This window comes from Periplaneta americana, chromosome 11 (assembly GCF_040183065.1).
Source record: "Periplaneta americana isolate PAMFEO1 chromosome 11, P.americana_PAMFEO1_priV1, whole genome shotgun sequence".
Classification (NCBI taxonomy): domain Eukaryota; kingdom Metazoa; phylum Arthropoda; class Insecta; order Blattodea; family Blattidae; genus Periplaneta; species Periplaneta americana.
Window position 1 is genome coordinate 160,463,318 of NC_091127.1, and position 15,144 is coordinate 160,478,461.

General features: G+C 33.6%; 1 protein-coding gene across 2 annotated transcripts in view; it reads right to left on the reverse strand.

Moving 5' to 3' along the window:
* Positions 1-1,720: 1,720 nt before the first annotated feature.
* Positions 1,721-15,144, reverse strand: part of LOC138709515 (protein obstructor-E-like) — a 117,782-nt gene continuing 104,358 nt past the window's right edge. For both annotated transcript variants that reach the window (XM_069840335.1, XM_069840336.1), the window contains exon 4: positions 1,721-5,031. In XM_069840335.1, the coding sequence (XP_069696436.1) occupies positions 4,694-5,031 (338 nt within the window). In that variant the 3' untranslated portion in view covers positions 1,721-4,693. The remainder of the gene's footprint in view (positions 5,032-15,144) is intronic.

The following is a 15,144-nucleotide window of genomic DNA, read 5'->3' on the forward strand; positions in this document are numbered from 1 at the left end:
TAGTGGAGTGCAGTGTGTAGGCCTATTCTCAGTAACTGTTTCACGTTGCTTACCTACTGTTACAGTACAGTATGGAGGAATCTAAAAGACGGAACATAACATTTAACATTTAACGATTTACAGCTCGGACTTATTGATCTTCAATGTAACCTAAGGGCTAAAGGTCGTTTGAATAATACTACTAGCCTGGTTGAGTTTTACAAGACTAAGCATTAGCAATACTATCCACGACTACACAGGCTGACTGTGAAAATGATTGCTATGTTTGGCTCAACATTTATGTTTGTGAGCAACTGTTTTCTATAATCAACTTTAATAAAGGCAGACATCGAACATCTGTAACTGAAGTTTCATTACGATCAGTAGGCTACTGTTCCTTTTAGCTGCCAACAGCATAAAACCTCGTTTTGATGTACTGATAAATAAAAATATAACAAAATGATATTGTACATTTAAGTAGCTATAGGATTTCTATTATTTCTGTAAAATAAATATTTCTTTATTAATTAATAATAGTCCAAGATAGTTTTGCAAACACTGAACCGGAATTCATTTCATAAGCACTCGTAATAGTACTTCCTTTTGTGTACATTTTGTACGAGATCACCCCTTCTTCCAGTCCACTATTATGCAGAGCGCAGCTAATATCTGCATTTCGCTCATGAGCTGTGAGCCGGCTCGAAGAGCGCAAACCTTGTGCAGGCCTGTTCTAGTGTGTTGAGTTTCTGGCTTTTTGGTTGGATGTGCAGTATTTCCATCTGTGTTGATGTCTCTGTGGGTGTGGTTGGCATTTGTGATGTGTTCTGCATATGTGGAGATGTTTTGTAATTTTGTTATGGCTGTGATGTGTTCTTTGTAACGTGTTTGAAATGATCTGCCTGTCTGTCCTATGTAGAAGTTGTTGCACAAACAACACAACACAAACAAATGCAACCACACAGGCGTATACAAACTCAAATGTAACACCTGCAACAACTTCTACATAGGACAGACAGGCAGATCATTTCAAACACGTTACAAAGAACACATCACAGCCATAACAAAATTACAAAACACCTCCACATATGCAGAATACATCACAAATGCCAACCACACCTACAGAGACATCAACACAGACATGGAAATACTGCACATGCAACCAAAAAGCCAGAAACTCAACACACTAGAACAATATGAAATATAGACACACGAAAACACACCCCAACGATATTCTCAACACACAACTCAATTTCAAAACACATACACTCTTTGACTCTACACTACGAACGCACCCACACAGGAAACAAGAGGCGCCAAGACCAACAACGACCAGTTCCCAAGATGACCCAATATAGGTCGATACATGTTAACAAGGTACGTTAAAAATTTAACACAAAGTTCTTATCATACATATTCCGAAGTGATACAGTGTTAAAAGTTGTGTAATCAAGATTTATAAATAATTATTAATTAATTATGTCACGAAGATCGTAGATCAGTCAATGACGTCATTGTTTTTATCTAGCCAAGGCTTGAATAATAGGCCTATTGTAACAAATATGGACGGATGAAGGAGACGCAGAAGGATAAGAAAATGAAGATGAAATTTACTGGAAGAAGTGAAATGGAACTGTTGCTGGGATTGTGTGGTTCAGTGATTCAAAGGTAACTACGGCATGGTGACATAACAGCAACATATACCCAGTAACAATGCAATGAATCTTTAACATTGGTACAGACGTTTATAAAGTGATAATAACTTTATTACCAACACATTGTCACAAGTCCAAAGACTACTAAAAGGTACAGAGAATATATTTAACACATCCAACTTAACTATATACAGTGCAACAAACATTAGAAGATAAAAGATATATCTTGCAAGAAGGTTTACAACACCATACTGAAACAAGTGGTGCTATAGAAAATGTTTTTATTTATCGTTTATCACTTTACATGACAGAGAAAATTGATGTAAACTCTGTGCGATTATTGATTTATTACGATGTTTTCTTTATAAAAGTTGTCAGTCTTCATTGTTTGCAGTAAAGGTAGAGTATTGAAATTTTAGTTTTATAGGGCATTCATGGTAAAAAAAAAAAACATACAAGAAATACAATATCCATATAACTATAAACTAAATGAGTGAAAAAGTAACGACAAGAAATCATTCTCGATTTCTTTTGAGTTGTACAAAGTTACAATACTGAATTGTTGTGAGCAGTCGGTAGAAAAGGAATGGAAATAAAAAATATATAGCGAAGAGCTGCCTGTCTTATACGTTATGGTAAATCCTAACTTATGATCTATATTACTTAACTTAAATAATGATGGTTCATAGGTGGAGGATTACTGAAGTGCTTTCAGAAGGTACTTTCCTGTTTTCCCTCTTTTATGACCTTTGGACCAATTTTAGAGCCTATAAAAAGACATACAGCTTTTGGCAAGAGTCCGAATGTGGTTATATTTATCTGTCATTTGTGAAATAGAAAAATATATATATTTCTTTTAATTTCAAATTATGGCAGTGAATGAAGCTGGATAACCTATAGTGAAATGATCCGTCACTTTAAAGACAATGCACAGTTTCTTGGTTTCTTTCTTTTTTTAAGATGTTAAAAATTTTTGCTAAGTTCACAGTGCGGTAGAAGTTATAGGTAGGGACCGGATTTTTACGTAATATCAAGGTGTGAAATATGTACATATTTATGTAAGAAAAATAAGCTGAATATGTACCAAAATATGTAAAATCATTAAAATATTTATCAATATCTGGCAGGTATAGGATAAGTAAGACTCTCCAGTTGTGATTTCATAGAGCACCCGACTTTTTTACTGCACACTTGACACATCACTATTTTTCCATCTGTAGTGAAAGCTTCGTCCATCGCAATCCATGATTTTATGTTTGTCGTTAGAGTTGAAGATACAGGGGTCATTTTAGTTAGTTAAAAGCAGTAGATAAACTCACTTGTACTTTATAGATATTGTAAGTACTAAAACTAGATAACTGAGAGAAATTAATGACACAACAGTACTGCAAGCACTGTTTCGCTTAACTTGATTAGGAGAAAATAAGAGAAGATGTGGGACCCATGCATTTTAGCTGCTCCCTGTAAGAAACAAAGTACCTACTAAAACCTCAAACTATAGGCATTTACAAACTGTTGTTTGAAAAATGACATTCCTGTCTCATTCAGAAGGGTAGGATTATTCCAACCGAGAACCATACTTTCTAATTGCTCGGAAAATCCCATTTCCGTAAAGGTCTACTAAATTTAAAGTAAAGAGGTCAAGGAATAACCTGAAAAGCTATTTATTTTAATCTTTCAACATCTTTTCAGTTTGTTCCTTTACTCCAGCTTCTTTTCAAAAGTCGGCTACTTTATTGCGGCTCATGCCAGACTTGACACGGGTTTTCCGAGAGTGGGTAAGGTTGCAAATTGCATGGGAACGACTTGTTAAGACGTGTGCAAAACAATTACAGCTCGAGGCAAATCATGTCGTCCTCGTCCCACTCCATCGCATGAAGACAACGCTACTTTCCGAGTGATTTTTACAATACAAGGTACAGTAGTTGTATGAGAAAGGTTGCCTTTTGTTCACTCATATTAACAATGGGCGGTATGGGGTGAGTGCCTCTATTACTTCCTGGAACTAAGGACGTTATGTTTCGTCCCGAAATATATCTTTTCTTGGGTAGGTAAAAAGGCTTTTTAAATCTGTGTATTTCAAATTGTAAACTTCCCCAGCAGAAGTTTTTTTTTTCTTTTCAGAAAAGTAAAAATGGATAAATCCCCTAAATATGTAGATTTATGTAATACCAAGCCATAATATGTAATGTGGGGTAAATATGTAAAATATGTAGTATCAGATTTTAATATATTAATGGTAATTACAAGATTCGCAAATATTTGTTATTTAGCCTATATACGGTTAGGTTGAAAGAAATATAATATGTAATTACATAAAAATCCGGTCCCCAGTTATAGGCTAGTTAATGTAGTATTTAATTTCAACTATAAAATTACCAGCCGTAGAATTTCATAACCTTAATTAAAATGATTGTATCTTAAATTTTATGTTAAACTGAAATAATAATATAGCCTCTGTTAGCTTCTCGAAAATAATAAACTCAGAGTATATTTATTTTATTTTTCGTGCCACACAGTTTTCTGTTAATGTTTATTCTGATAGCTAAACTTTATTTAGAAGATCGGATCTCCAATAAATTAGGAGAGTCCTGGTTTACAGATCACTTTTGCAGTTAAAATTATTTAACATGTTTTACACGTCAATATGTGTATGGATCTTCAGGAGTGGAAAGATAGGAAATGATGTAAAAGATTCTCTCTCTAAGATGACCAAAATGTATAGAAATAAATCGAGGAAAAACCAAACTAATAATATTATCGCAATTAATTTCGTTGAACTGAGTTCCTAAACATGATATCTGCAGTGACAGATCAAATATTTGTTTACTTTTTATGTTTTACCAGGAATGTTTGCGAACTCAAGCTGAGGAGACGTCGTACTATCACACATAGATGGCCTGCAAATTAAATTTCTGTTGCGTTTCTGAATAGGCTGTGTGAAAGACGAGGTTTAGGCGACAGAAAGGATGGAAAAGGACGCGATCTGACGTATTGCACCGCTTCACTCCAATCACAATGACAGAACAGCAAGAAAAATGTCCTTAAAACTAAGAGCTCCGCTAGTTCCTAGGCCTGTTCCTCAGGGGCAGAGGAACGGCTCCGGGGGGCAGATTGATGGGCTCGTCGCCGTTCGCCCTCTGCTGGGGGCGGTTGCTGCGTGGGGGTGGATTGGGGATGTTCTGCTCTCCGTCCTGCTCCAGCTCGTCCGGCAGGGGCGCCTGTGTTGTGGGCACCTCGCAGTCCTCGGTGGGTGGCACGACGCATCTCAGGGAGCGGCGGTCGAAAACCAACATGGCGGGGCAGCGCTGCAGCCGTGGGTATCCGCCCTGGCACTGCCAGTACCGGTTGCACGATTTGCCCAGAGGCACGTTGCCGTTGGCGTCATCGTTGCAAAGTGCTGGGAAACGAATGCACCCTTATTACTGGCATAATGCAAGTCCAATGCTTCACAATGCTGAGAAAGACTTCAATTTTCTTTTTGGTTATTTAGCGACGCTGTATCAACTATGAGATTATTCAGCGTCGATGGAATTGGTGATAGCGAGATTATATTACGCGGGATGAGGTCGAGGATTCGCCATAGATTATCTGACATTGGGGAAAACCTCGGAAAAAACCCAACCAGACAATTAGCCCAAGCGGGAACCGAACCCGCGCCCGAGCGCAACTCCGTAACGGCAGGCAAGAGCCTTAGCTGACTAAGCTACGCCGGTGGCTAAGAGTTCAAAGTTTATTCCAAGACTTCAGATATGGCGACTGAGAACACAACACACCAGATGTGGGTTCTCGAGTATTTTTTTCGAAACAGAATGTTTTGAGGACACTATTTATAATTCTGTTTTGTGTGTCGCTGCATTCTGGATTTTAAGGGGAGGCAGAGGTGAAATTTTCGAACAAAAGTGAAGAAAAAATGAAAATTTGTTTTTTTTTCCATTTTTATTATCTTTATTTTCATATTCCGATGTTAGTTTTTCATTTTGTGCCCTTAAAAGTATGAAATTAAAATCAAGATAACTGTATTGCTATGTCATTCCCATAATAAACTAATACTTATTATTTATATACCTTCTCTGAACATGTAAATAAAAAGAAATATTGAAAATTTCTTACAATATGGTGCATGGAGCATTTTATATCAAACGATATAAAATTTTATAAAATTATTAATATTTACAGAACTATTGTACTTAGAAAGTTGAAACTTGGTATGTCCATTACTGATAACATACTTAGTATCCATGATCAATTTCAAACAAATCGGATAAATTTTGTGGATTTTGAAATATTCACCTCTGCCTCCCCTTAATAATAATAATAATAATAATAATAATAATAATAATAATAATAATAATAATAATAATAATAATAATAATAATAATAATAATAATAATAATAAGAAACTATAGAGAACAATTTGTGACAAAATTCAAAATACAAACGTCAGAATCAGAAAATAAAAATAGATGTCTATAAAAAACTAAATGCATATTTATTAACAACAAAATAATAGAATTGTCACTGAAATTTAAATATATATATATATATATATATATATATATATATATATATATATATAAAGTAATGTCACTAATTTCAGGTGGTTATTCTTTGACATATTTAAAAAAAATGTTTAATACAATTTTTTTGCTCGTTTTTTCTTCCTTTTCGAGATAAAAATAGTTTTATATGAAACATTTCATAGCGTGTTTTGTTAAAGGCATCAACCCAATTCACAATATGATCAGTTAAGTTAAGAAAGCAGGCTATTATGATAATAAATGATTGAACAAATTTTGGTTTTGTCTCTTAAGTATGCAGAAATTTGATCCGAACAAATGTAACATTTTGCAATTCCCATGCAGAGCGAAAAGTTACATTTGTTCGTATCAAATTTCTGCACTTTTAAAGGACAAAGCTAAAATTCTTTCAATCATTTATTATCATAATACACTGCTCTCTTAAATTTACTGAGCATATCGGAAAGTAATTCAGTAGTTTTCCCAATCACGTAAAATAATTTTTTTCCGAAAAAATGAAACAAAAACGAGCAAAATTGTATTAAACATTTTTTTTTTGCTTAAAATATTTCAAGGTAAGTAGGTATTAAAAGAATGAATGGTGATCGTTTTCGGAAAGTAACAGTGGTTAAGTATGAACCTAAATAAAAAGGAAATATCAGAAGGCAAAAGAAAATAAAGCGTCAACAATTTTAACTGGAATAAAATGCTTAATTCATGTAAGCAATTAAAGACCTCCCTGGAAGAACGATGTAACAGCAAATTATTGAAATATGTTACTTAGGTGGAAAACTGCTGTAAGCAGTACAAACCCCTTAAAGAAATGAGTAGTTAATTTTTTCTCTAGTAATTCGAAGAAATTCATTTTAGTGTATGGTATTTCTCTAGTAAGGTATTATGACTAAACAAGAGTTTTGGTACAGGTAGGACTATTCCCTTGTCCCACTAACTGTGCTGTGCAAACCTTTGGGCCCTCCTCAGTAAACGAAAAAAAGACCTTGTATTTCGAACACTTAGCACTTATTAGAAATACTACCAGTAGTCTGTCTGTCTATTTGAGCAAGTGGCGTAATGTATGGCGTTTGTTGCTAAAGACATGTGCACTTTCACTACCAATTGGTCTACTTATCAGGCCTAAACACATAATTTCAAATTAGTTACTTTCAATTAAAAATAATAAGAAAGTAGAAACTACTATAAGTATTTTATAATATAATATATAATAAGTATATAATTTATAAGTATACGCTGTTAAAATTTTATCATAAAAATCGTAATAAGTTTGTACTACAGACACACAATTATGACACAAGACGAAATATTAATTCAACATTAGTAGAACCTAAATGTCTCACATCTGCTGGTCTAAAGCATAGCATTAATTTTGGCCCTCGATTGTACAATGCTTTAACTAAATTACACCCAGAACTTCTAACATGTAACCCACTAACATATAACAGGAAAATTAGAAACGTGTTAATATCTTCAATTTGATTAAATAAATTTATAGCCCATGTGTATGAATTAATCAACCTATATTATATTTGTATTCTATAATTTTGAAATATATATTAGTCCTACTTTTCACGTGCGATATTATTCTTCTCTAGTGTTAATATTATATTATATAATTCCATTGCCGCTGTAAATTAAATTTTAGTTCCTATTTTATTTTACTTATTTATTTTTATTATTATTATGTTTTTATTTCCTATATTTCTCTTATATTAATATTGTATTATATAATTTCTGTAACTGTAATTTTAATTCTATTTCCTATTTTATTTTATATTTTCTTATAGGCCTATTAATATTATATCTGAACTGCGACCGAACACGAGCGCTGCTCATTCGGTCTCAAATTTTGTTAATACTACTGTATCTCCTTTTTTTTATCTTGTTTGTATTATTTTATCTCTATTTCTCTTGTTTGTTTGTAATTATATATTCTTTATTCTGTATATTTAAATTTAAATTAAATAAAATTAAATTAAATAAACTAGAATAATTTGAAATGTTCATATGGAAAAGAATGAAGCGTGTGAAATGGACAGACAGAATAAGAAATGAAGCTGTGTTGGAAAGAGTGGGTGAAGAAAGAATGATGCTGAAACTGATCAGGAAGAGAGAAAGGAATTGGCTGGGTCACTGGCTAAGAAGAATTGCCTACTGAAGGATGCACTGGAAGGAATAGTGAACGGGAGAAAAGTTGAGGGCAGAAAAAGACATCAGATGATAGGTGACATTAAGATATATAAATGTGGTTCAGGTAGTACAGGGGTTTCCTCCGAGAGCTCCTGTTCCCTTGTGGCATCCCAACAAAAAATATCCACCATCATCTCATCTCATCGCGGGTGTAGCGTAGACCAGCACCGTGGGCAACGACTCTGTCGGTAAAGTTGTCTACACAACTGGCTTCATATGGGTGAATGACGAAATGTGAAGTACCCGCTACTAGTAAAAGGAGTAGGGGAAACTCGGCAAATTTGGCAATATTCTTGTATTTCTTCTATTGCCAAATTTCCTCCAGAGTTTTAAGAAGTTCAATGACACAATCACAGAGTGCAACATCTGACTGTACTTTTAGCTTTCGTTTCATCCGAATCCGCGCATTATAGTGGCAGATATTGTTACAAATAGAAAGAAGTGTTGAATACTTCCTTTTGACGTGGTGGTTGTGTGGACGTGTGTACACAAAGATGGAAGAAAAGTGTTTTTTATTACCTACGTTTGTTTGTGCATTACATATCAAAAGCTGAGATTCCATATTATAAGGTAAGTCATTTATATAATTAATATCTTCTGTTAATAACTCATCAGGCCTTAGCTCGTTTTATCTTCTTCTTCTTAGCAAAAAATGTCTTCTCCAGGGTAGTGTGAATCAGCCATTTTCCTTTATAGCGATATATTGCTGCTCTCTTTGAACAAGAATGTGTACTCGATGGAAAAATTTAAGAATAGGGACGTATGAGGGATTTTTACAGACTTCAATGCAGCACTGTGTGTGGTGTGTTGCAGATATGCCAAGGGAACGAGGACATTATTCTGAAAAATATTCCAAAGTTGATTTGCGGGCTGCGGTTGGGAGTGCTTTGAAAGTTAGATGGTCGACTTCTAAGAAGTACAATGTGCCCTTTAACAACTTAAAGAGGTTTCTGTATGCATTCTCAGGAACCGATGACGTCATTCCCAAGAAAGGAAGACCCCTAGCTCTAACCGTTGAGGAAGAGCAAAAACTGGTGATATATGTAATCAAAATGCAAGAACTTGGGTTTGGGCTATCGACAACAGAAATTAGAAGACTACCCTTCAATATAATTAAATCCATTGAATTTTTTTTCTTTCTTTTGTTTTGTGTTTATGGTATTTAGTGATTTATTGTCCCAGTAAATTAAGTCTTATAAACCTTGTACCACTGTTTTATTTTGAAAATTTTACTTTTTAATCGTATTGCCAAATTACCCCTTTACTATTGCCAATTTATCCTGATGAAGTACCAAATCTGGAAACATGTCATTTGTTATTTATTAGTATGTTATGTGTAAAGTAATTCAGATTTGTAGAATTTTCTTTCAGAGGTTTATTGGGATTTAACGTTTAAACACATTCCATAATAGAGAATATTTAATATCAGAATATGTAACTACAAACTGTGTCGAAATATAAAATATTGCCAAATTAGACGAGTCTCCCCTATATGGATCATATGTGTTGATTAAGAGAAAGGCGGAAAATAGGAAAAACTGGAGAATGCAGTGAAAGACCTGACATGGGACAGAACACTATGAATGAATTAACAATGAAGTGCTGTCTGATTATTTCAGAATTGAAACATATTTCAGTCGTTTATAATATTGTTCTGAACTGCACCTACTTAAAAATACAGCCTACAAATTTAATTTGGATTACCGATAGACCTATAAAGAAATAGAGGAAGAAATAGCTTTACAACGATTTCAAATGATTCGTCACAATATGTTATGGCTGCTCAGCGGTTTAAAATGAACCATTAATTTTGAAGTAGCAGTTAAAATATTCAAAACGTATAAGTTATTTATATTTTTAATCGGCTATTTAACGACGCTGTATCAAATACTAGGTTCTGATTGAATTTCATACATAAAACAATCAGACAACATATGCTTGACAACCTAAATGTCCACAACTGTACCATATAATCACAGCAGCAACTCCGGTTCAAGGCTCTATATGGTAACAATATAACAGCTAAATTTCCAAACATTCAATTTGCCAATGCTCCTTATTCTAAAAAAAATCAATAAAACTTTATTGTTTAGAGAGGCAGATATAAAGTTTCAATTACTGTAATAGGCTATCTGTGCTTTTCTTTGTCTCTTTTTACATTTTAGTTTTTCTTAATTAATTAAATACTTTTGTTTTAAAATTTTGTGGAATGCTCCCTGAGCACAAGTATGTACTCTTCCTGGGGGTGCTAGAGTGATTTTCATATATAAAAACAATATATATTTCTATTCTGGTCCCGCGCCGTGGCGTCGTGGTCTAAGGCATCTGCCTAGGACTCGCGTTACGAAATGCGCGCTGGTTCGAGTCCTCATGGGGGAAGAAATTTTCTCATGAAATTTCGGCCAGTGTATGGGACCGGTGCCCACCCAACATCGTGATGCACTTGGGGAGCTACGATAGGTAGCGAAATCCGGTTGCGAATGCCAGCTATAACGGCTGGGGGATCATCGTGCTAACAACACGATACCTCCATTCTCGTTAGATGATCGTCCGCCTCTGCTTCGGCATGTGGGCGTGAGGCCAGCAGCCGGCTAGTCGGTCTAGACCCTTCACGGGCTCTAGCGCCACGGATTATATATTTATTATTATTATTATTATATCTTTATTCTAGCAATAAAATAATAATAATAATAATAATAATAATAATAATAATAATAATAATAATAATAATAATAATATTATTATTTTATTATTACTATTATTATTATTATTATTATTATTATTATTATTATTATTATTATTATTATTATTAAGCTCATAAAAAATGTGTGTTAAAATTTAGGAGGGGGTTGAACATTTGGTAAATTTAGTGAAAATGGGATAAAATGTATGAAGAGAAATATTGTTTTTAATTTCCCTCCAGTGCTGCCTAGATCGTCATCATATCTCTCCTTGTGTCAGAGCAGTGTACTATGTCACATATTGCTCATAGGAATGGAATGTTTCTTCTTGCTGCATTTTAATACTTTTTCACTAAAAAAAAATTATGATTTATTTAACGACGCTCGCAACTGCAGAGGTTATATATCTTTTTTTTTCACTAAATTTCGCAAATATTCACTCCTCCCAAAATTTTAACACACTTTTTATGAGTTCTAGCAACAAGGATCTGATTGCTACCCGATAGACCTACTTATATAAAAAAAACCCCTCAGAAACTTAGCTCAAGCCGTTTTTTTAAGTTATAATTTTTTGTCCTATGAATGACGTTTTTTTAAGGATGTCTTAAATTATAAACAATATCATAAAGTTTGAGTGGATAGAGCTAGTGGTTTTTACTAAAAATTAGCATTCCTACAGTACTTTCAGATCCAAAGCGTGTAATAGCGTGTAAGAGGGTCTTAGACTAGAAATGTTTAGCTTAAATGTATGGTAGTTCTATTAATAAGTATGTGGATGTAATTATTTGACTTATTTGAACTGTTGTATCAGTGAAGCGAGGTGAGTCAGTGAAGTTATGGTTTTACAGTGCAGTGAACAGTTCCGATCAGTGATAATTTATAGCGTCAATGAGATGTGTTCTATAGTGTCAGTGAAATGTGTTACAGAGTGTCAGTGAAATGTGTGCTAAAGTGTTAGTGAAATGCGTCATAGTGCCACTACAGTGAGTGAGATGAGAGTAAAGTGAAATACTATTGAAACTTATGTAGGGCCTATACATATGTAGGTTATATTGTAAAATTAGGTATTTTATGTTTTATTATTAATTGTAATTATTGTGTTAAATTGTATTGTGTATTGTATAATTGTATTGTGTATTGTAAATTTTATTGTGTATTGTTTATATTGTCTATAGCACTGCCACCGGGTGCTTGCCCACTTGCAGTGTAAATAAATACATACATACAACAGTAAAATGTGTATGTCAGCACAAAGTTTAAGGCCTGTAGCTCATTACCTGTTTTGAATGGATGTCCTTGAATTTTTTTTTGCCGACATTGTATCTACTCTATTTCTATTTGAGCAATGACAACGTGAAACATTCATTCTACAGTACAGTGCCATTTTATTAAATCACATTCACTTTGTATAATTCTTGTCATGCATTACTCCAGACAACTTGAACCTGCAATAATTAAGCATACGGTACAATCTCGTATTTCACTCAAGATTTGCTATCGCTGTGTGTGTTACAGGAACACAGACGGGAAGTGTGCCTGTTCATATTCATGAGTAATGTTACGCAGATGAATTATGGGTCTAGTTTCTAATTACGGTTTTCCTGTATGGCAAAATATTAACAATGAGGTAATAATAGGCGTGTTGGAAATATGAGTACATTCTAGAAATTTCCTCTTAACGTACAACGCCTCACAAGAAAGGTCAACAACACTTTGTAAGACAGGCCTACTACTTATTCGCTAATTTGCACGATTCAGAAACGGTAAAAGTAAATAATTACAGGAATGAACAAAATACGAGTAAGTTAAATGCACTTTTAACATGAGTTTAATACAGCAATTCCTTTGTTTTTCAGAACTTTGAACATGCATTTATATCAGGTGATTGTTAAGATGGCCATGACTAGACCATGATAATCACGTGACTCCGATTCGTGCCGAAGCTTGACTGAATCATGAGAGACGAAATGATTTCATTAATTGAGGTTATGCAACAGAATAATTTACAAACTTACAAAATGGGTAGAAAAATGAAATAAAGTTAATGTAGTACTAGGCCTATATAGATGGATCATGTTTTAAGAAAATTAATTTCCTGCAAATTAAAAACAAATTATTTTAGAATTTCTCATAAATATCACTAACGCGTAAGCTTAAATTTTAATTTTCATAAATATTAAATTCTAATTTTTTCAATATAGGGATCAATGAAAACATTACACATTTTCGTACTACATAAAAACAAATGAACACTTTCTCTTAACAATAATCTCATATTTATAGGCCTACAATGAATGACTATTACAGTAGAAACAACGCAGTTCATATGTCTTGTGAATTTTTGCCTTCGTGAATAATCGCCGTCGTTGTCACAGTGACTTAGTAAACAAATGTACAATTTGCTCTCGTCTCTAGGCACTGTAATATGGGAAGAGGTCGCACTATGACGATGATCCATCTAGTGTTTCTACATCGTTTTCCTTAGGAAAAATATTTATAGGAAATTAATAGAGCTGATTATTCATAAAATAACAACTTTGCGTATTATATTTCAGAAATTAAATATAGTTTTAAAACATTTAATCCATATTTATCGGATAAATTCACTATCAAACGTGAAACAAAATCCGTATGTCTAAAGGGGCATACAGCCAGATATTACAGATCTGTGGTACCTTCCTCAAATTTACAAACAATGTATCAATATTTTGAAGATCTTTTGGAACCTCTTTCTTGCAAGACGATATATTGCTAATACATTGTTAGATATTCGACCTAGCTATGATCCACTAAGTATTTGCTGATCTAAAACGACATGCCTGGCTTAGACAGACTAACGATACAGAATGAGCCCTGATTCAATTCCTCACGGGGGGCAAAGTCTGTTTTCGGAACTCAAGCTATAACGACTGGGGAAGTCATCGTATTGATTGAATAATCGTTCACCTCTGCTAAGGCATGTGGTCATGGGGCCAGCAGTCGGCTGCGGTGACGTGCCAAGGGTTTATAATTTCTTATTCGTCCTGTAGATGTGTAAGGGAAGGTCTGATGGCCTTAACACAGCCAGAATAAATACTCGCAAATATATTATTACTAGTGGCTTGTCCAGCAAATGCTGCAAACTAAGTTCATTAGATGTTCAAATAAACATTTTTCAGATTTATTTTCAATGAAGAATAACAGACATTCTGAAAGCTATTTGTTTCCATAATAATGAAAGATACTCTCTCTCGAGCCAATACTGAAGAGAACCACGCATATAAATATCTACACCACACCGCCATTAAATATATGAAAAAGACCCAACCCCACTGGGTTAATAACTATAAAAATATTTCATTTTTAATAATATTATCATCTTATGTAAGTTTTATAGCTTTCAGTAACATATATTAAGTATATATACTATATAGCCGCCACTCAGTAAAATATAGAAATCAAAATCTAATTTAAGTTATTCTCTACATCTACTTATATCACCCCAAAACGTTTCACTTTCATATCATCAATATAGCATTAATATATATAATCAATTAAAAATAGTCACATCATGGCATTAACTACAATAATATTTCATTTCTAATGGTAATTATGTCATCAAACCACCTCAAGTTTTGTAGTTTTTAATATCCAATACACAGCTGTACCCAGAAAATTACACACCACAGAATCGAACCTGTAAATTATTTTTAGTAAGTTACGTTTTTAATAACCAATTTAATTTGAGCTTTAAATATGTCAGCATTGTTGCAGATCATGGCCTTCGTGTAATATTGTTTACTGTAGTGTGTGTTCTGTTTTATTTTGAAATGCAATTAGCTAGTTTAGCTAGTTCTCAAAACTGACGACAGATGGATTTTGAAAAATAGGAAAATTATGTTGAAAAATTGACATTTCACTGAAAACTACTATTTTTCCGAAAAATTTGAGTTCCAAGCTTCAAAATGAGGGGTCATTTATTAAAATCCGTTCAGGCGTTTTTCCGTAATTTCCATTACAAGTTCAAAATATATATAGATTATATTGATATGTATTCGTATATTTTTACCGATTCCTCAATATTCCGGATCTGATTTTATTTCTTAACTCTTCAGTTTTTTTCTTTTG